The sequence below is a fragment of the Megalobrama amblycephala genome, linkage group LG1, assembly GCF_018812025.1.
Source record: "Megalobrama amblycephala isolate DHTTF-2021 linkage group LG1, ASM1881202v1, whole genome shotgun sequence".
Taxonomy (NCBI): Eukaryota; Metazoa; Chordata; class Actinopteri; order Cypriniformes; family Xenocyprididae; genus Megalobrama; species Megalobrama amblycephala.
The window spans coordinates 8,809,266-8,830,773 of record NC_063044.1 but is presented as its reverse complement, the minus strand read 5'-3'; the positions used below and the strand labels follow the sequence as shown (position 1 = coordinate 8,830,773).

Genomic DNA, 21,508 nt, shown 5'->3' with positions numbered 1-21,508 from the left:
TATAGACAGAAAATGAATTGTTATATAGCTCAACACGTTTAGTCTTATTGTTTAAATCAATTTTCTTGATTTTTTTTTCCGAGTACCATGCTTTACCATGCCTCAGAGAAAAACACTAATTTGTCAAGTAGCTAACATAGCATAATCAGATGCAGCTTTAATTTTATTAACAGTAATACATAATTTTCTCCATCATACAATATGTTTTAAAATTACATATTGTACAGTAATATTGTACTTTTAAGTGCACTGCACTTGGGCATTTTTAAGACATGGGACAGTCTTGCGTACTTACTTTCTGTCGCGTGCACATGATCTCAAGTGGCCAAGACCACAAGTGTGGTTATTTGGAGAGGGCATCAACCGCGGATCCTCGCGAATGACCAAGTTCGACACATGCGCAGTACAATTTTTTTTTCTATACTCTACCAGACATCGTGTCATCAACGGGACATGTCCGCACACTCGTCCGCGGGCCCTCCAGATGACAAAAATTAGGCCGAAGTATTCTTTGGGCTTAAAACATGTATTTTGCTGTCAGGGGTTGCTTTGTAGACATATCCAAAATAAATATGTGTGATATTAATAACATTGCGAGCAGCGGCCAGTAGCATAAACATAGCCGCTAAGTTAATACTGTAAATTAAGAACTAGTATGACCAACTAGCAGTTGATTAGGGCTAATCAGTCTTCCTTTTTGGATTCAAATTAGACAGTCTAAGCAGTTCATACAACCAGCCACAAGACTGTACAAACCATCAACGTAACATTAACATATAAGAACTGAGGAGGACTGAAGGCTTAAATACACAGAAGAAGGTAATCAACAGAACAGAGAACAGGTGTGAACTAACTAGAAACTGTCTATAACAACGAATGAATGACAAGGGTTGCGTTCCACTCCAAATATTTATGCCCTTCACTCGCTAACTTCCCTCCGTCTTGTGGACACTGATGTGCATGAGTACAATGTTTTACCATGCCTAACAACTGTCTCATAGTAATTGCCGAGCAAACGCAGAGTACCACTATAACAACTTTCAACACACAAATATATACCTAATATGATAAAACAGTGCTGCTTTACCCCACAAACGCTTGACCGGAAGAAGCAGAAGCGGTCATCTGCGGCATAATAAAAGCTCCACTGCTCTCGAGCCATGTGTCATGCTTGTCTCTCATTAGCACTCTCTCCAGCGGTCTCGTTCTGCTCCAACAGCTTTCAGCCACACCCTGCTTCATACTACAGTAATGATAATAAATCTTTAATAAATTAGCTCATGCATGATTATGATTTCTGCCCCGAGTCCTGTCGGTTTCTTACCACCAGCTGTAGACGTGAAGACAACACCTCCCATGATTCCGCATAATCAAGGCATCATCAAGCTACGCCTTTGTTTTGAATAAGCGCCCTCTAGCAGCGAAAAATTACATATTGTGCCTTTAAATGGAACGCATTAGCCCTTGATCACTTGGAATTTACTATAGAGCTGATTTATTATTTAAACCTATTTTTTACTTATGATTTTTTATGCAATAAGTATTTGGAGAAAATATAAAATTATATAGGCTATGAGTATAAAATTAAACATAAAGCTGCTTGAAGTGTGGCCTAGATCTGAGTAAACTCACTCCCTCAGACAATATCAAGGGACAATGAGGGTTTGTCCATATAAATTTCCCTCGCCGACTTGACAAAGTGAAACTCACTTCAAAATGGTGCCAGGGATTCCCCCAAGGGGAAGTGCCAGCATTGACTAGGTGTTCTTCAAAATGTCTTCTTTTCTGTTCCACTGGAGAAAAAATGAAATAAAATGAAATGAAAAAGAAACAGGTTTGGAAGATATGAGGGTAAGAAAATGATGATTTATTCATTTTGGGGTGAACTATCATTTCAAGTGAAAAGTAAAGATGAATAGCGCCACCTAGAGGGCTATCTTGGTACTTATTCATTCAGTAGCCTACAGTTTTTTGAAAGATTGATTAAAAAGACAACAAACAAACAAATAAAAATCTTTTGGTGTTTAAAGTAACATAGTATGGTGTGAATGTGCCACAACAGATTGAGGCCACGTGGTCAACCTTAAAAAAATACTTCTTCAGTTAGATCACAGAGCTGTGTAAACTCAAGGGCAATCCTTGTGTGCAGAGTGATGAAGCATCAGGCCTCACCCTAACCAGAAGCTGAACACTGGAAAACTCTTACACTCATAAATATTTAAGCATGTTCGGTTCATGCCATATGTCAAATAGCTGCTGACTACTGAACCCCACAGGATGATTTGATACAAATAGATAGATAGATAGATAGATAGATAGATAGATAGATAGATAGATAGATAGATAGATAGATAGATAGATAGATAGATAGATAGATGTTTTTATTATTGTTTTATGTATATGCTTTGGCAATAATGTATTATTTACATGATAAAGCAATTTTTCATGATAAAGCAATTTTGAATTGAACTGAATAGATAGATAGATAGATAGATAGATAGATAGATAGATAGATAGATAGATAGATAGATAGATAGATAGATAGATAGATAGAATGTTTTTATTATTGTTTTATGTATATGCTTTGGCAATAATGTATTATTTACATGATAAAGCAATTTTTCATGATAAAGCAATTTTGAATTGAACTGAATAGATAGATAGATAGATAGATAGATAGATAGATAGATAGATAGATAGATAGATAGATAGATAGATAGATAGATAGATAGATAGATAGATAGATAGATAGATAGATAGACAGACAGACAGACAGACAACACGTCTCTAAACTAGGGGCGGTTTTCATATTATAATAACTGACTGCCTGTAGGGAAAGTTCGTATTGACGTGACGTGTACTTCCTTGAAGGGCGGTGCACTACTTTCAGGAAACAAGTGTGAAAGTAAATAGCATATTATCAAAGCTGGACAATTTGTCGAATCTGTCACCAATAAAGACAGGCTAGAGTCGCACAAAAGCGGTCATGGAGTCGAGTGCTTACGGTGCATCGCTGGCCGGTGGAGCCTTTGATTTGGGGAGCTTTATAAAACAACCTCAGACTATCGTCCGGCTGTTCAGTTGGGTGAGACCAAAGTCATCGTTAGCTAATCGAGCTAGTGCTCATACTAGATGAAAGTTTATGGTATTTCTTCTGCCCTGAAAACTGTGGTGTAGTTGAGCAAAGTTTATCGTAAAACAAAATGCTGCTGTCATAAGTTTCAAAACACAGACCATATGGCAGTAGTTTATGAGTTTGTTGTGGTTTGCATCATGTGACTTGTCAACACGGGTAAAATCGGGATGTCATGTCAACATTAGCGCAACCGTCTGTTTAAGACTTTTATGAAGCTAGTTTCTTTCTTTCTTTCTTTCTTTCTTTCTTTCTTTGTGTATTTAAGAGTAAGGGATTTCTCTTAGTTACTGCATTCGCATATAGCTACTGTATATACTTTTCGACAATTCTGTGACAATTGTGGATTTAACATCAAATTTCAATGTTAAAATGTATGTTTTTAAAGTAACCTTCTCTCTTTACACACTTCAGTCAGTTGAAGAAAAGAAAAATGCTATTTTATTTATTTGAAAGTTAAAAGTTTCATGTTTTTTAATTACTTTTTTAGAGTAACTTACCCAACACTGATTACAACTACTGTACATTACATGTTAGTAGTGATATTATATTATATTATTATGATGGTGGCCCCGAATAGTATTAAGATATTTTAGCCTCACTTTAAAGTGCATACATTAAAGTCTTAACATTAAAATGTAAAATTATTTTAAAGTTACCATGAAATCAAAATGGACAATTCTTATTTTTTATGCCTATGGTATATTTCAGTGTTTAATATATAGTGAATTATTTATCTGTACACTTTTTTTTTTTTTCCTCCATGTGCATGTTCCCATAAGCTTTAATCAAAATAACTCCCCCTCCCTTCTATGATGATGTGTTTACTGGCAAAGTGTCACTGACACCAATAGCAAACCACAACCATCCGATCAATTCCTGATGGACAATATCAAGCCCCTCCCTACATTTGTTCTTGTTCGAAAAGCTGTTTCACTCGGATATACGTCACAATAGGGAAGAAAAGACTATCACAGCTTCTGTTTCATGGCAACTTTGAGAAAGATAGTACAAGCACACTTTTCATGCAAAATACATTTTTTTAATGTTAAATCTTAGATAAGATAGATTTAAAACACAGGTGTAGATTCCCAAATGCTGGCCTGCTTCTATGTGTACTGTATGGTTATATACTCTATAGTGTTTTGTTTGGTTACTACTTTTTTTAATAACCAAAGTAAACATCTTGTGAGAGCGTCACACCTCCTGTTCAACATGACAGACGTTGTTCTCTGTGAACTTCTGTTTTAATATACGCAGTGCTCTCAATAGCAATTTTTTTTTTTTTTTTTTTTTTTTTTTTTTTTGATGTGTTATTGAAGAGATTCTGTCATTGCCTCTAATTTTGCCTCTTCTTCTTTCCATCACAGCTCTTCTCCATAGTGGTGTTTGCTACCATCCTTTCCGAAGGCTACATCAATGAGCCGAATATCCAGGACACTAAATGCATGTTCAATCAGACTGAAAGTGCTTGCAACTATGGAGTTGGTGTTGGGATTTTAGCTTTCCTGGCCTGTGTTGTCTTTATTGTGCTGGATGCCTTATTCCACCAGATCAGCAATGCCAGAGAGAGGAAATACATTGTCTTGGGTGATCTTGTTTTCTCTGGTACGAAGTATTACAGGTTTTTTTATGATCTGTGTTTTAAGTGCCACATATTTGCTTCGATCTAAAACCAAGAGAGCTTGAAAGCCCAGTTCACACTGCCAGCGACTTGCAGAAATAAAGCAACCTGAATTCATTTTTATCGCGAGAGCCGGCGTCCAAAGTTGTGTTAGGTTTAACTTTACACAGGTGCATGCAACTTGATAAAGACCACAAGGCTCAAGTAATCCCATGTATACCCATATATCTGTGTCAGGTACAGATAGATGGTTTAGTGGCACACTTTTGTCCTCCAGATTAATAACAGCCTATCATCTATTTTAATGTCAACACCGAATGATGAGGAAAAAAATCTTAGCAGTTGTGATGTTTGTGACGCGGTCCTAGTGCAACCACAAGTAGGAAGACCTACTAGCAACCAACCAGTACTGCGACTGCCGACAAGCTGCGGCAGAGTTGCTGGCAGTGTGACAGGCAATATCAAATATCAACAAACTTCTCAACTGGATGATTTGGAACGCTCTACAAACTCCACATTACTCAAATCAAACATGCCTAACGAGAAGCACACACATACATGACTCACAATTGAGTTTCTATGATGTTAGCATGTTGCTAAGCTAACAATGTGATACTCCAGTAAAAATACACAGCTCTCAGAAGTAGTGTGTAAAATAATCAAAATAGACAAAAAGCGTCCTTATTTTTATCAGTACTTTTCGGTATTTAGTGAAATACTGCTATATTTATAATTATGAAATTTGACTTTTTTTTTTTTTCCACTGAGCTCATCGTAGTGCATTCTGGGACTGCCTTCTCTGTGAAGGGTACTTGGTTTGAATTCGCTGTCTTTCTTCATGTCTGTAGCACACATATGATGACTTAATACTCACTATGGTTTGAAACAGAGAAATATTTTCTGTTCCTCATGTACGCTTGTTCTTAAAGGGATAGTTACCCAAAAATTTTAATTCAGTCATCATTTACTTACCCTCCTATTGAACCAAACACATAAGAATTTTGTGTGTCATCTAAACACAAGTTAAGATATATTTAAACAAACCTGAGAGGTTTCTGTCCCTCCATTGAAAGTCCACACAACTAAAACCAACACAAATTTTGAAGATCCACAAAGATCATAAATGCGTCATAAAACTAATCCATATGAATCAAGTGGTTTAATCCAAGTCTAGTGAAGAGATATGATCACTTTATATGATGAACTGGTTTAATTTAGGGGTTTGTTTGTTAGGTGTCATGTCGTTCCAAACCTATCAAGACACAAATTAAGATATTTTTAATGAAATCTGAAAGGTTTCTGTCCCTCCATTTAAAGTCCGAAACCAACCAAAACGTTGAAGGTCATAAAGTCTTCGAAAAAACGAATCCATATGAATTGAGTGGTTTATTCCAAGTCTTTTAGAAATTTGATAATTTGGGGTTTTATTTGACTTTATCACTTGACCTTTTAGGATCAACGCACGTACATAGAGCACATCAAATATAAAACGTGTCCATCTTGCACATCACACACAATTGTTTATCATATCTGATGTGCTCTTGGATTAACTCGCTTGATTCATATGAATTAGTTTACAATGTCTTGATGAACTCTTTGATGCGTCAAAGTTTTGGTTGTGTGAACTTTCAATGGATGGACAAAAACTACTCCGGTTTCTTTAAAAATATGTTCATTTGTATTTCAAAGAAGTCTGACATGTTTGGGAGGACAAGAGGGTGAGTAATTGATGACAGAGTTTCCATATTTTGGTGAACAGACCTATTAAGCATCTCTCTGGTTTCTCATCAGGTGTGTGGACGTTCCTGTGGTTTGTGTGTTTCTGCCTCCTAGCCAACAAGTGGTCTAATACTACAGGCAAAGGTGTCCCAGCTGATGCAGCTCGAGCTGTGGTGGCCTTTTCCTTCTTCTCCATTGCCACCTGGGTGAGCACATTTATTAAGCCTAGAACTTTATTAAAGGGCACCTATCACGCCCCTTTGTACAAGAATATGTAATATTATGTGATAAGCCACGCAAAATCGGGTTCATTATCGAAGTCGATTCATCTTCGATACTGAACGCGATTTTGCGTGGCTTGTCCGTGAACTACGGCTCTGTCTATTAAAAGGCGCTCCATTTTAAAGCAGGTGATGGCGATTTAGCGGTAATCAGGGAACCGGCTTTACTGACGAAATGCGCGTGAGAATCGCATGCGATATATCGCCCAGCCCTAATGTAAACGAACCAAAAACAGGAAGACGAGACCCTAAAAAGGACAGAATCCTCCCGCATGTCGGTTTTTCTTGTCATAGTCGCGAGTTTGCCCATCACAGGCATCAGACGCGCGTCTCAACGCAGCAGATCGTTTGTGTGTGACGGATGGATTCCCGCAGCTGTTTTGACCTCTTTACATATTTTATAAGCTCTTCACGAGTTCCCAGCTGGCCAAAATACCATCACATGCAGGCTACGCACCGTTACGCACACACAATAAGCGCATTTGCCTCAGCGAACTGCATTGTTTTGGATGTCTCAAAATAGGCAACACCTTATAAAATCCGACCAATCATGTTGTGAATGTATCCCTATGCCTTAAGGTTCGGTATATTTTGGTTCAGTGATAAAATTGTCAATTTGAACCAGGATTAAATGTTTTTTTTTTTCTTCTTTGGTCCGGACCAAATGAACCAAGCAAACCGAACTACAAGTGTGAACTCACCCTTAAACTAAGTTCTCTTTCATGTCTTATTGGCTTAAACTGTCAAAAACACACAAAGATCAGATAAACACAGTCGGTTATGTCTGTGAACCTAAACAGCAAGTAAAGAAATCGCATGTGTATATTAGATCTGTGTATTAAAGTGACAATACTTTACCTACTCTTATATATGCTGTTAATATGAATCAAACAACAAAAGAAAACCAGAAAATCACTCACTACTCTTGACTGAATAACTTAATTAGCTTTAAATGCCGTTAAATGCTTTGGTGAGGAAATAAACATGACGGACTATGTACAACTCACTCAGGGCGGGGTCTATGCTAATAGGGCAGAGTCCGCCAGCAGTCATGTGTCACATTGTATAGAAACTGCAAACGACTTATTCTGAGACACTGCTTATGATTTATGGGGATTTATTGCCTGATGGCCTCCTTGTACATTTGATAAACTTTATCCTTTTTTCTCAAGGCATTGCTTACTGTGTTCGCATTTCGACGATACCGCCAAGGGCTGGTCGATGTTGGCCTAGGCTACAACGATCCAGTCAGCGACCACACTTCCCCATACCCCTCCGCCTATTCTGGCCCTCCAGAGGGTTACCAGCAGTCCCCGTTCACCCCCAGTTCTTCAGGAGAGGGCGGGTATCAGCCTCCAGCATACTGAAGGCATTTTAAACACGTCTGAAAGGCTCACCTGTGTGGACTGATTCATACGCTCCACTTCATATTTCTTTTTCCATATAAGAGTTTAAATTGTGACCTGGGATTGACACTTGGTGTGTATTTTCATGTTTGAAAAAGTTATTTATTTTTTATTTTGTTTGGATGCAAATACTAAACGTAACTCTAAGTGCAAACAATAGAGTTTTTCTCCCACAAAATTACATTCTGACAAACACCAGCTGCCATTTTTACATTGATGAAACAGATAGTTGCTCTATTCCATGTCCTAAATACACAATCACATAAAGTGAGAAAGTCTTTACCATAACTACAGAATTAATATGCATTGGTTTCTTTAAAGGTAGGTTTGTTTGTTTCCATACCGTACCGTCTTTAGAGAAGAAATCTAAACAACAGAAAGTGAACAGACTCTATGTGCCAAATACATTACCACAATGAAGTAATTCCTTAAAAACACAGCATTGCCATATATCACATTTGTTGAAAAGTATGCACTTAATCTACTGCCAAACGGCTTTATTAACTGAGAATGTTGAGGCTGAAATAGATATCTGATGAATAGTTAGATTGATGTCGTGAGGCAGGAAACTACTGTAAACACGTGCTTTAATTTTATTTGTGACAGACAATAGGCTTTGTGTGGATAAGCCTTATTTTTTGTAAACTTTAAGCACCTGAGTTTTGAAGTGTTAAACAATCATAAAGTGTAATATTGTTGATGACTTCTAGCAGTTTACCTTTAAAATGTGTTCTTTATTACAGGCCAAATTCACTGCAAGATTTCTACCTCTTCCTATTGAAATTGTGCCTTATTTTGAAAATAATATCTAGGAATTGAAATTCAGTGACTGTTTTAGACCACTTTTCTTCATTTTCTTCATTTTCCTAAAATTAACAAAGGAAAAAACTAGAATAACAAATAATCAATCGAAGTTGGCCACTAAATTGAACTTTTTTTGAATATAGTTGTGTTTTGCTTAAGGTAGAGACATTTCTTTTATTTCCACAGTTCTGTTATCGCACATAATTGTTTTGTCTTTCTGATGATTTACTTGGCAACTGATATTGCAACAGCAGTTATTGCAACATTATCTTTCTTTTTTTTTTTCGTAAGGAAATGCTGCGTAATAAACAGTTGATTCTTTCCATGTTAACAAATATCAAAGACTTGAGTTGTCTGAAATGACACACTAAACACTATGCACTTATACACTATTCACTGTGTACTTATGCACTATGTTCTAGGGGTGTAATGATATCCTCATGTCACGATTTGATACATACATGATACTGAACTCACAATACAATATTATTGATACTCCAAGACATGGTAAAAGGATAACAAAAAATGTACTGTTGATTAAAATGCTAAATTTGGTATTACATTTGGGGTGTATTTGGTGCAGGTAACCCAATGCACAGGATAAAAATATTCATGAATCTGATGCTGAAACATTTATTTTAGATGAATATGTTTGCATTCTGTCACTAACTAGATATTTTTTTTAAATAATGTAGGCCACATTTACTGGTAACATAACAAATTTGGCACTATCAGGACCCACAAATATTAAACATCATATTCAACATTATATATAATAGTTTAATGTAGTACTGACACTACAACTCTGTAAACTTGGGTTTTTTTCTCACTCAGTAATTTTCATTTTGGGTGAACTATACACAATACGTATTGTCACTATCCACATTGTTGCATTTTTGTATTGCGATATATTGTGACATGATATATTGTTACACCCCTACAATGTACTCAACCGTGTAGTGTGTGAATTGTGTAAGCTTGTTTTGTCATTCATCGGAGTCTGATAGCCCCGCCCCCTCCGCTACATAATTAAAGCTGTGACGGTTGAGTGCATGAAGTGTCCAACATTCCACACTTTGTTTTTTTGGTTAATTGAGTGCATCATCCTTGTATTTAACGTAGACCTTTTTTCTGTTTGGAATGTTCAGTGTGAACTCACTACTTGCACTATTTAGGTTATACTACAAAATGGCATAAAATGAGTATGGCATAACTTAGGCTTTGTGAATTGGGAAACACCTTTGTTGTCTCTCATTTGAAATCTAATGATAAGGGGGGTTAATTCACCAAAACTGAAAATTCTGCCATCATTTACAAACTGTGTATGACTTTCTTTATTCTGTAAAACACTAAAACACCTTTTTTCAGTGGGGTACAAGAAAGAAAGTCATACAAGTTTTAAATAGCATGAAGACATGATGACAGAAATATTTATTTTTGTTCTATTACTGTGAATCAGTGACTGACAAATGACCAACAAAAAGCAATTTTCAAAGTTTAAGATTCAATGCACTGAATAGTCTATCCAATGTTGAATGCACAGCCTGGTGTGCAACCTAGATTATTTACAGTATATCCACATTTCCTAAAAAAGAAAAAAGAAAAAAAAGTTTTGTGGCCTATATGCAGTGTCGGGGTAACACATTACAAGTAACTTGAGTTATGTAATCAGATTACTTTTTTCAAGTAACTAGTATAGTAACACATTAATTTTTCAGTTTACAACAAAATATATAAGTTACTTTTTCACATTTATTGACTGACAGCTGTCCTGTCCCCATGCTGAGAAAAATAAAGGTCAGTGTGTGGGCTGTGTGAACATGATGGGTATTGCTGTTACTAATATGAACATGCATTTACTCATTTGCACGAAAACATTCAGTATTCCACAAAATGAATAAAAACAGTGAAATTCAATCTCAGAATTTTACACAAACCTGCAATGAATAACTATATTAATCAATGTCTTTTTTGCTGACCTTCAATGACCTAGTTCAACCATACCAATAAGCAAAAATCCAGAATGGCAGCACCCACCCTCAACACCCTCTACTGTACAGTAGAAAATCGAAGAAAATATGCATTTCCTTCAGCCTGAGGCTTATTCGTTTCACTTTTGGTGTGAAAGGGCCTTAACATTTTTTGTTTTTATTAAAAAACAAACAAGCAAGCCCAGCCCAGGTGAAAAAAAGTAACACAAAAGTAGTGTAATGCATTACTTTTCATAAAAAGTAACTAAGTAACACAGTTACTTTTAAAAGTAACTTTCCCCAACATGGCCCACAGACTTCGGTAAAGTTGGTTTTATATTCGCACATTCGGACTTCTGATAAATTCAGACTTTCCAATAAATGTGCAATAAATGAATGTTTGCAAATTTCAAGCAGCGACATGATATCGACAACCAACGATTGTCAACTTACAGCATTTTTCAAAGTGGATCAAAATAGGCAAGTATTGTTTTAATGGCATATTTACTTGTGAATGTCCACTGAATGTCCAATGTAGTGTGATTAACAAGGCTATTGAATACGGATGTCCGAATGTGCGAATATAAAACCAACTTTACTGAAGTGGCCCATAGGCCTATGTAAACGTTTGTAATGCAGCTGGGCTAGCCTACTTTTGAGTTTTTATCATTAAATAGGTCACTTTTAAACTGGTGCTGATATCTGGAAGAATAATTGCCATTATATGGTATATTATTTTGAGTTAACTATAGGCCTATAGTGCTGAGTTAATAGCTGTTCTAATAATAGCTGACAGAGTCTGCAAGATATTGTGTAGCCTACTGTTATTACTGTTAAAAAATTTTAACTTGTGCATTAATCATTTTTCTGTTAAGCCTAAAGCTTCACATCAAAGTCTAAATATAGAATTATTTAATGCTAATATTCATATACCAGAGAGGTCTCAATCTCAAATTACTCTATTATATCCAAGGGTAGCATGTTCAAGTTAGCCCTATTGCTGGTAGATACATTATTGTGGGGGCAAAAGGCATATTTCTCCACTAACTTCATAACAATAAATTCATGTAAATAATACTGTAGTGTCTTGTAAAATGTATAATTAGAGTACATGATTGACTGAGTATAATACCTTTTATTACATTCCTGGCACCTCTTGATTAGTACATTTTCATATTGTACTGACTGCATAATCTGAACGTATGAAAAGTGTTTAAAGCATGCTATAAATGAAAATGTATCGTATTTTAAACGTGTATGCGTAAAATGTACGCAAGTATGAGCGGAAAGAACTGGTTCGCTGCGCACTGTTTCGAGCGCGCCCCCGATTGCGGAAGCGGATGAGACGCGCAGCGCTGCTGAATGAGGAACGAGAGTTCACAAGTCGCGGTTTGAATTGATCATCAAGAGAGCGCGTATTTATTTGATCCTAGTCTTCCACCCGACGGTAAGTAGAGTCCTCTTTAAAAAATACTTTCAACTTTAAAGGTAAACACAGTACTGTACTGTGTTCATGCAGAAGCTGTTAAATCAAGACATGTCACTGTAATGGGGGCCAAGCAAACACGAATTTGTCAAATAAAATGTAAATGAATTAAAACAGAGAAATACCCTCACTGAAAATGTCGTTTAATAGCCATTCTTTCGTAGTTATGTTCACATAAATTAATATGTGAGATAGATAGTAGCAAATGTTGGGCAATAGATGGACTCCTGTGAAATATACGTTACTGTATAACTACTCTCAGCGCATTTAGAGTAAATATTTGACCGAACAGACGGCAAATATAATTGTATAATGTGTTTTTATATCTTTGGGTAACAAATGTCAGATTGAAGATCCAGAAAGAAGCGCTCTCCGATTGGTCCAGCAGTGTATGTTTACATCACGTGATGAAAGATTTTGCTAGTTCAACAGCATTTATGAATTTCTTAACTACCCGGTAGTTAATTTGTATTAATAAATCTATAAATAAATAGCTCATCATGGTACAAATCCTAGTCCTTAACTAGCTTTCATTCTGTAACTGATAAAACTGTATTTACTTGTAATGTATGGGACGTCACTGCCGAATAATCCAGGGAATGAACTGTCTTAGTTGGAAAGATAATGAAATAATCAAATAATGAAATAATAAATTTTTTAAAAATTACATTTTGCTGAATGTCTGGACTTTTCGTCTTCTTTTCAGTGTTTGCACCCAACCATACCACAAATAAACACTTAATAATACATGTAAAGCAATGTATTTAAAATGATTTAGATTTATTAAAATTAAAACATTAATTGTTTACACACTTGCTCTTTAAATAAATGGATTGCTATTTGTGGACAAAGACCAACATGAGAGTCATAGTAGTGGTTCAGTCATCAAATAAAGGGAAACTAAGTGCAATACAAATACATATTTTGCTGAACCCTTATCTTTGTGAGCAGATAATGCAAGATTCGGTCATTGTCAAAGGTTTACAAAACTGCTGAACTTGCCAAGTATTGAACAATAATTGATGACATTCCTGAGTTACTAATATTTGTCATTTTAACTATACTGTGAGCCACAAAGTTGCAAACAGAAGGATTTTTTTTGTTTACTAAACGAGTATGAATCATTTAGTTTTAGCATATGAATGGATATGTGATGTTATACTATTTGTTTGAACAATTATGCAGACAAAATGATTTTTCAGATTTTTTCAGACATTTCAGATAAACAAATTGATAACAAATTAAATTCCTCAGGTGTAGTCCTTTGTGGTCTGTATAGTCAGGGTGATGTACATTACAAACTTGTAAACAAGACAAGGGCTGCTGCTTACAGTTATTTTAAAGTGAGAATTGTGTCAAACCGTTTTAACTGGCTAACTGGTTTCCAGAGGTGTAAAGTATTTGAGTAAATGTAATTAGTTACTGTACTTAAGTATCTTTTTGGCTACTATGTAGTTGTACTATGTATCAAAGATATTCGCAACTTTTACTCTCTACTTGACTACGTCTTTGAACAAGAAAATGTACTTTTTACTCCACTACATTTGTGATGAGAAATGCAATTACAAATTACATTTTGCATGGCACCTAACTTTTTCTGCAGCAGTTTGTTTCTGATATAAAGAAGTATTATTGCCATCTAAGGGCATTGAAGGTACTACATCTTGTGTGCTTTGACTTTACTCACCCAAACTTGTCAACAAGGATAATTTACATGAATGTGAGTGCATTAGCTGGTAGTTGCTGATAGCGGATGTTTTATTTATTAGATGAGGAAATGACTACAGCTTGTGATGAAGCTCAAACCAGCACATCCAGTAGACTTTGACTATTTCATTTTACTTAACAATGTTTTATTGATCCACTATATTGACAAGACTGGTTTACTTATGACCTCTCTGTGCAGTTCAGCTGTAGACGTTTGTGAGGTTGTTGTATCGACCTTGATTTATTGCAACATTGAGGTGTTCAGTTTTATTTTGATTTTAGAAAATAAACTTAATTTCTCATCTTACAAATCACTTGTTTCTTATTTTCACTGGTATGTCTCTCAGGAGGACTAGTGGATCTCTGAGCCTATACATTCAGCATGAGTAAAATACTCAAGTACTGTTAAAATCAGATACTTTAAGACTTTTACTCAAGTCGTATTGGAATTGGTTACTTGTAACTTGTAGTGGAGTCATTTTCGATGTAAGGTATCTGTACTTTTACTCAAGTATGGTTTTCAGGTACTCTTTACACCTCTGCTGGTTTCATAGTTGTGATATCCAGCTGTACCTGTTTTCACCCTATTTGCCTACCGTACATTCAGCAAGCCACTCCTTATCTCCACGTCAACATTGTTCATTTCCTAGACAAAGTGTTGCCGTGGCTTCAGTGTATCCTGTCATAGTTTGGCAAGCTGGTAAGTGCCTGGTGCTTTGGGTTCAAAAAATTTAGGCTATAAAATAATAGGGCTGTTTTAACATGTGCATGTATTTTTTATTGATGTAATCAATGAATCAGATGAGAATCTGCTTGATAATATTTGTTGTTTACGATCTTAAGAAGAGGAGTCATGCAGGAGTGATTGAAATAGCCATATGTAAATTTCTGTTTGTGTCAAAGAATAAAGTGTCTAAGGACCGTCAGTTAAAGGAAACGATGTTGCTAAATGGGTTTGTCACCAGTGGGGGAAAAAGGGATTAAAAAATTAAAATTGGTGTGTCTTTTTTTTTTTTAAGGGGGCATAAATTGGGAGCACTTTTCAGGTTAATACTTTTCTCCAGGATAATATGGAATGAAAGCTAGTAATTTGTAAGTTGATATCCCTGAATAGTCAACACTGTGGTTTTATCAAATCATTGCACTTTTTTGTCTGAGTGTCCCGACCAGGGGTGAGTTTCCTGTACAACAACGTAACTCTCTGCTTAACTACTATAGTATGATCGATGCATCATTGAGGAAATCAACTAGCTAATCATGACTGTTTCCCAAAACTGTTTGGGGAAATTGTCATCCAACCATGTTGGTTGATGAGTGATGAGTAATAACTTCTTTTAATGAATCTGTTTGAGACTGAAGAGATTGAGATTTTTTTTTTTTTTTGGGCTATAAATTAAGGATATGTCATCTGAGGAAAAATTCTCTCTTCTTCTTTTTTTTCCTCAGTTATTTTACTTTATTTCCAGGTTCAATCATAGGCTCCTTCTTACATACTAGAGCATGTACGCATATTAGAAGAGCTCTTGTTCCAACCACACTGTTTGTGAATGTTAAGCCATGTTTTCACCGAAATTACCCAGAACAATTTGTCCCAGAAACTTTTTTTCCCCCATACTTATTGCTAGCTGCGTTTCCATAGTGGTCTAAAGTACCGTGAAGATAGTCTGGTGACGTAGGACTGCGCGCGACTTTCTAGTTTCCGCTGGATTTTGTCCTCCGCATATAAGCTTAAAAAAGCCTGAACCTCATCGTCAGTCCATCGGTCAAAATTTTTAAACTCCATCGTTGATTCGAATAGCAAACAACTTACTGCAACGCACCAACAGACTTTAAAAAAAATGCTACATGGAGTCAACAAATCAAAATGCTGCGTGAACTCAACCAATCAGTATGTTCAGCGTGAAGTCCAACCCCCAAAAGTTCTGGAACTTTGAAAAAGTACCACCTAGCAAGCAGGTACTTTCAGAGGGGGGTTTTTTTACCCGGAACTTCATTTAGACCCTGGTTCCTGCGGTCGAAACTCACCGAGTACCACCCCAAAGTTCCTAATTCCTGGGTAAAGTTCATGCAGTGGAAACGTGGCTTTAGTTGGAACTGTGGTTTCGGGAAACAAAATTAATTATGCTGATAACGACAGAACTGACGACCATGGTTGGCTAATGGCTGATTCACAGGGGGCGTTGATGCTTGACGGAGAGCGTGTCTGAAGCTTGGTGCTGACACAACCGTCATGGTGACAACAGCCAATCACATTACTTCCAGTTTACGTACATGCTATGCTATGCTATGCTAGCTGTCATTTAATGATAAACACAGTTACATGGACACAATACAAGCATCTGGTTGGTTGAATTCTACAGGATGTCCGGGAGATGTGTGTCACATTCTTTAACAGACCGCCTGAAAAAAAATGCTGTGACACTAAACCCCCTCGTAGAAGAAGAATGCCGTAATGTGTACAACTGTGACAATGAGCGCTTATCAGGATCAAATAAACGCTGGATTTTCAAAAATATGTTAAGTTCGCGGCTCCATTTTTGCAGTAAACTTGCACAGTGTTCTTGAATGAATAATTTATTAGATGCACACCATTCTGTTATTGTTGGTACATCGACTTTCATTTTCACACCCCTAAACCTGACGCAGAACAAAACGAACTGTGATTGTTTGCGTTACATGTCAGTCAAAAGCCATCTTGGGTGGTCCTTGGCCAATGAAAGCTGTGATAGAGTCCAGACCTTCTGCCGTCAATCTGAAGGTCTGGCTATGCGAGAATAGTCCCAGGCTATCCACACTACATTCCAGAAGGGGGTGTGTGCAGTAATGCAATGCTGTTTGGTGTCACAACAGGAAAAAGAGCAGAAGCAGAGAAGATGCACTAGGGCTCCACGATTAATCACTACCTGAAATCGCACTTAAACAATTTTGCTTATTGTGATTCATTTTTTTATGTGCACCTTGTCAATGAAGCATGGCTCTGTGATCAGTAGTAAATGCTGCTCCATCTGAAACCACTGCGAGTTTAAAGGATTACTTCACTTTAAAATGAAAATTGAGAATTCATAAGTTGAGTACGGAAGGCGTAGACCGTAGAGTAAGCGTTTTGAACTGCAAGAGGCGTTACCCTTTTTTCCCAAGTTGAATGCGGAAGGAGGATATTGAATATGGAAGGTAGTAGACAGTAATGCATCTTGTGATAGGATCACCTAAAATACATCCTAATATGAGGTGGAAACAGGGCTTAGCGCCCGCTCAATTTTGAGGATTGTATGTAATTTGTGGGCATCAGGGAGCCACTATCAATATGCAGGAGACTTTTTGAATTTCTGGGAGAGGTGGGATGTCTGTAAAAGTGCTGTGTTGACCTAACTATACTCTCTGTTTCCTGTTTAGGTGTGGTTGCCGTCCCTCCCTAATGCCTGTTTCTCCAGGCTATGCACGTCTTAACCATAATGAGCCTATGAACTCTCTGCGCATCTCTGTTGGAGGGCTCCCGATGCTGGCTTCCATGACCAACACCATAGACTCCCGCTTCCGCATCAAATGGAAAGCCATTGTGGTGGTAGCATCAGCGCTAACCCTCGTCCTCCTCATCTACATGCAGCTTTTGCCCTTCCACCCCCAACCTAGTGGCAGATATGGATTGAGGTTAAACCATCATGAGATGAGAGCGGAGGACCACTACAATGACACATACCCCCTCAGTCCACCAGAGCGCACGGCACAGGGCACGCGCTACCGTATAGGGGTCATCGCTGACCTGGACACAAACTCTCTTAGTGACAAGAAGCTGACCTGGTTCAGCTACATGCTAAAGGGTCACCTCCTGGTGTCAGAGAGTGGAGATACAGTGGCGGTCGAATGGGATCAGGAAAGGGTGGTCTTAGAAAGCCACCTGGCAGAGAAGGGTCGGGGCATGGAGCTCTCTGAATTAGTGGTGTTTAATGGCAAACTGTACAGTGTGGATGATCGTACAGGAGTAGTGTATAACATAGAAGGACTTAAGGCAGTGCCCTGGGTTATACTGCCAGATGGGGATGGCTCTGTTTCAAAAGGTTTGTTTTCCTATAGTGCCCCTTTTCCACCAAAATTGTGCTGTTACCGGTAACTCTCTTAGCTCCATCCAGAGTTTCCGCAGACTTGAGAGCCTTGAGAACTGATTACTTTTAATCTTCCTCCAAAAAAAAAAACATTGTGCATTGCTGTCTTTGTTTGACCAGTCTTCTAATTTTGATGACATTTTTTAACATCTGAAATAATTAAAGGTTCCTCATTTTGTTTTGGAGGTCTCCTACAATAGGTTTACATGCAGGCAAGGTTTAAAAAAAAAAAAAAAAAAAACTTTTCTCATAATATACATTGCAGCATCACCTCTTTTCTCACAGTGTCTAAACCATGGGTGTCCAATCCTGTTCCTGGAGGGCCAGTGTCCTGCAGAGTTTAGCTCCAACCCTAATTAAACACACCTGAACCAACTAGTCAAGGTCTTACTATAGGCTAGAAACTTCCAGGCAGGTGTGTTGAGGCAAGTTGGAGCTAAACTCTGCAGGACAGTGGCCCTCCAGGACTGAGTTTGGACACCCCTGGTCTAAACGGTTTGATCAAAGATTCAGTCTCTCTATACCTCTCCTTTCCGTGAGCTCACTCTGCTCTGATTGGTCGGATGGCCCAGTTTGTTGTGATTGGTCTACCTCTTACACCGTGTGTCAGCAAACAAATGGCCTTTACGAGATCTGAATTTCAGCTCTTCCTCAGCACAGTGATACGAGCAGTAACGATGGCATTGGTTTTACCAAATCAGTTCGAGCCTGAGTCCTTATCATTTGGAAGTGCATCAAAGTGGATTTACTTTCGCAGTGCAGAAAACAGCATGTTCTTAAAATGTCGACAAAACAAACTTTTCCGGGCCTCAGCTACAACTACGTTGTTTGTGGGCAGCCAGTAAAGACCATACTTACTGATGATTCATTTTAGGAAGATCAGAATCGGATCTTTCTTTTTGGAGACAATGACTTACTTATGGTGCACTTTGATCTTTGAAACTTTGCAGACTTTTGACATTCACAAACAAATATTACACACTGCATGAAAGGTAATCCCAAAAAAAGCATAATAGGGGCATTTAAACATGAATTGACTTTACTGCAATAGTCAGAAACTATTAAAATATATGTAAAATAATGAATCAAATTCAAAATTTACATTTACAATCAAATTTCAACTTACATGATATCAGATTTCAGTTGTGGTTCCTTTGGCATTCTCTTGCATAGGTTTTAAGGCAGAGTGGCTTGCAGTGAAGGATGAACATCTATATGTGGGGGGTTTGGGAAAGGAGTGGACCACCACCAGTGGAGAAGTGCTGAATGACAATCCTGAGTGGGTGAAAGTGGTGGGATTCCATGGAGATGTACAGCACCACAACTGGGTTCCCAAGTACAACTCTCTCCGCAGCGCTGCAGGCATCAGTCCACCCGGTAAGCGGCACCCATTCACTCACGTACAGTGCATTTTTTAGTGAGCAGTGAATATTTTTTGCTTGGTATAAGTGACATTGATCTCACAAGAACTTGTTGTCTTAAGGCCCAGGAATACTTCATTTTCCACCTTCCGCTCTGTCTAGTGCACAATTCAAAGTACACTCCTGTTTGACAAAAATGATGACGACTTCAAAGTTCAAATAAGAACTTTATTGCAGCACATCATTGACAATGTACTTGCAGGACAGTAAAGTCGGATGTAGATGTTCAGTGCATGCACACCTAGTGGACCTTTGTTTTCAATCGTTATATAACACAAATTGCTTCAAAGAAGCTTTACAGTGATTATTTGCCCACACGGACACAAAAATCATGCTGCACAGAGTTAGAATGTTTTTTTTGTACATCGGTCTTTAGTATCTCAAAAGATAAAGGAAAATTGAATCGCATGTGTTGTCAACCCTTTTATTGTTCAGGAAAATAGGCTTCATATTCCTAATTTTTTCTTCTAACTGTTGTGTAAAGTATGGCTTTTATGACACATCTCATTCACTAGTACTCAGTCTCTTAGAGTAAATGCTTAATTCCCAATCCCTGTTCATTTCCATGGTCATCTCAGGGTACCTCATACATGAGTCTGCAGCTTGGAGCGACACATTGCAACACTGGTTCTTCCTGCCGCGACGTGCTAGCAGCGAGCGGTACGATGAGACAGCAGATGAGCGGCGGGGCACCAATATAATGCTCAGCTGCTCCCCAGACTTCCAGGACATTAAAGTGAGAAACGTTGGGCCCCTGAACCCTACACATGGCTTTTCGTCTTTCAAGTTTGTCCCCAACACAGATGACCAGATTATTGTTGCCCTGAAGTCTGAGGAGGATGCTGGGAAAATTGCCACTTACATTGTGGCATTCACTTTGGACGGCCGAATATTGCTTGCTGAAACTAAGATTGGGGATGTGAAGTATGAAGGACTTGAATTCATTTAGTGTCAAAGGGATTGTCTGGAGGTAAATACGTGCCAAGGACTGGTAAATACCTTTGTCTAGATGATGTACATCTAGATGTGGACATTGATGTGTCTTAAGGTTGAAATAGTTGAATGATGTTCAAATAATGCCAACTGGCTATTGGCAGACATTGCCTAAAACGTTGTTGTGGTTGTAGAGACTGAAAGGAATTAGGACATGTTGACTTTGAGAGACTTATCAGAGCATTCATCAAGAGTTTTTTATTTCTTTGTTTTTTCACTTCCATTTTCAACAGAGACCTTTAGTGGTTTCACGCCAGTACTGTACTTACCGTGTAATGAATGTAACAGAATGAAGTGAAGTGATAGACTATAGCATATGCATAAAATAGTTTACTCTACACACATTATTGCAGTTGCCATGTGGTCTTGTGAATGTCTTTTTTTTAATCATGCATTTTTGTTTTTTACTTTCTTGATCAATGTCTTAAGAAGATCAGCTACTTTTAAAAAGAAATCTAAAAAAAACCTGAACTGTCACAAAATGATGAATGTTATTTTCCATTGATGCACCAGAGCTATTTATTTGTTGTTGCTGTTTTTGTCCTGAAAACAACAGATTGAAGGTTTTTAAGAAAGCTATTAGTGCATCTGAAATTTCTTTTATCAAAATTGTTTGAATCAAGTCTGTTTATATGGGTTTACTGTAGGGATTTTATAAAAAAAAACACAAAAAAACCAATAAAATGAAAAATAATCACATTCGATTTGAACACACATGAAATGCTGCACAAACACAGTTTGGTTCTAGACAGAGTTCATGCATTTATTCATTCATAATTGTTTTAACAAAATGGCAAAATTGCATATTTTAAGTTTTCATATACCCCTTTTGCACCTACATGGTTTCTGTGCGGGTTCCTGGCT

General features: G+C 37.4%; 3 protein-coding genes across 4 annotated transcripts in view; 2 read left to right on the top strand and 1 right to left on the bottom strand.

Moving 5' to 3' along the window:
* LOC125280859 (gastrula zinc finger protein XlCGF57.1-like) overlaps nucleotides 1-21,508 on the bottom strand; it is a 1,316,469-nt gene that overhangs the window by 1,078,039 nt on the left and 216,922 nt on the right. The gene's annotated exons all lie outside the window — the stretch shown is intronic.
* Nucleotides 2,855-9,304, top strand: syngr2a (synaptogyrin 2a). The gene is made up of 4 exons (XM_048153254.1): nucleotides 2,855-3,085; nucleotides 4,504-4,741; nucleotides 6,549-6,682; nucleotides 7,930-9,304. Exons 1-4 carry the CDS (start codon nucleotides 2,987-2,989, stop codon nucleotides 8,122-8,124), a joined length of 666 nt encoding a protein of 221 aa, XP_048009211.1. The 5' UTR covers nucleotides 2,855-2,986; the 3' UTR covers nucleotides 8,125-9,304.
* Nucleotides 12,236-21,223, top strand: cant1a (calcium activated nucleotidase 1a). 2 transcript variants are annotated; one of them, XM_048152732.1, is made up of 4 exons: nucleotides 12,236-12,384; nucleotides 17,524-18,185; nucleotides 19,404-19,607; nucleotides 20,230-21,223. In XM_048152732.1, exons 2-4 carry the CDS (start codon nucleotides 17,546-17,548, stop codon nucleotides 20,598-20,600), a joined length of 1,215 nt encoding a protein of 404 aa, XP_048008689.1. In that variant the 5' UTR covers nucleotides 12,236-12,384; nucleotides 17,524-17,545; the 3' UTR covers nucleotides 20,601-21,223. The 2 variants fall into 2 exon arrangements, with proteins under 2 accessions (XP_048008689.1, XP_048008697.1); XM_048152740.1 differs by lacking the exon at nucleotides 12,236-12,384 and adding an exon at nucleotides 14,759-14,830.

Excerpts from the sequence above, each read along its gene's own strand:
- cant1a (XM_048152732.1), top strand. The coding sequence starts at position 17,546 with ATGCCTGTTTCTCCAGGCTATGCACGTCTTAACCATAATGAGCCTATG. Across the intron at positions 18,186-19,403 it reads GGATGGCTCTGTTTCAAAAG|GTTTTAAGGCAGAGTGGCTT; the intron begins GTTTGTTTTCCT and ends TCTCTTGCATAG. Across the intron at positions 19,608-20,229 it reads TGCAGGCATCAGTCCACCCG|GGTACCTCATACATGAGTCT; the intron begins GTAAGCGGCACC and ends TGGTCATCTCAG.
- syngr2a (XM_048153254.1), top strand. The coding sequence starts at position 2,987 with ATGGAGTCGAGTGCTTACGGTGCATCGCTGGCCGGTGGAGCCTTTGAT. Across the intron at positions 3,086-4,503 it reads TCGTCCGGCTGTTCAGTTGG|CTCTTCTCCATAGTGGTGTT; the intron begins GTGAGACCAAAG and ends TTTCCATCACAG. Across the intron at positions 4,742-6,548 it reads GGGTGATCTTGTTTTCTCTG|GTGTGTGGACGTTCCTGTGG; the intron begins GTACGAAGTATT and ends GTTTCTCATCAG.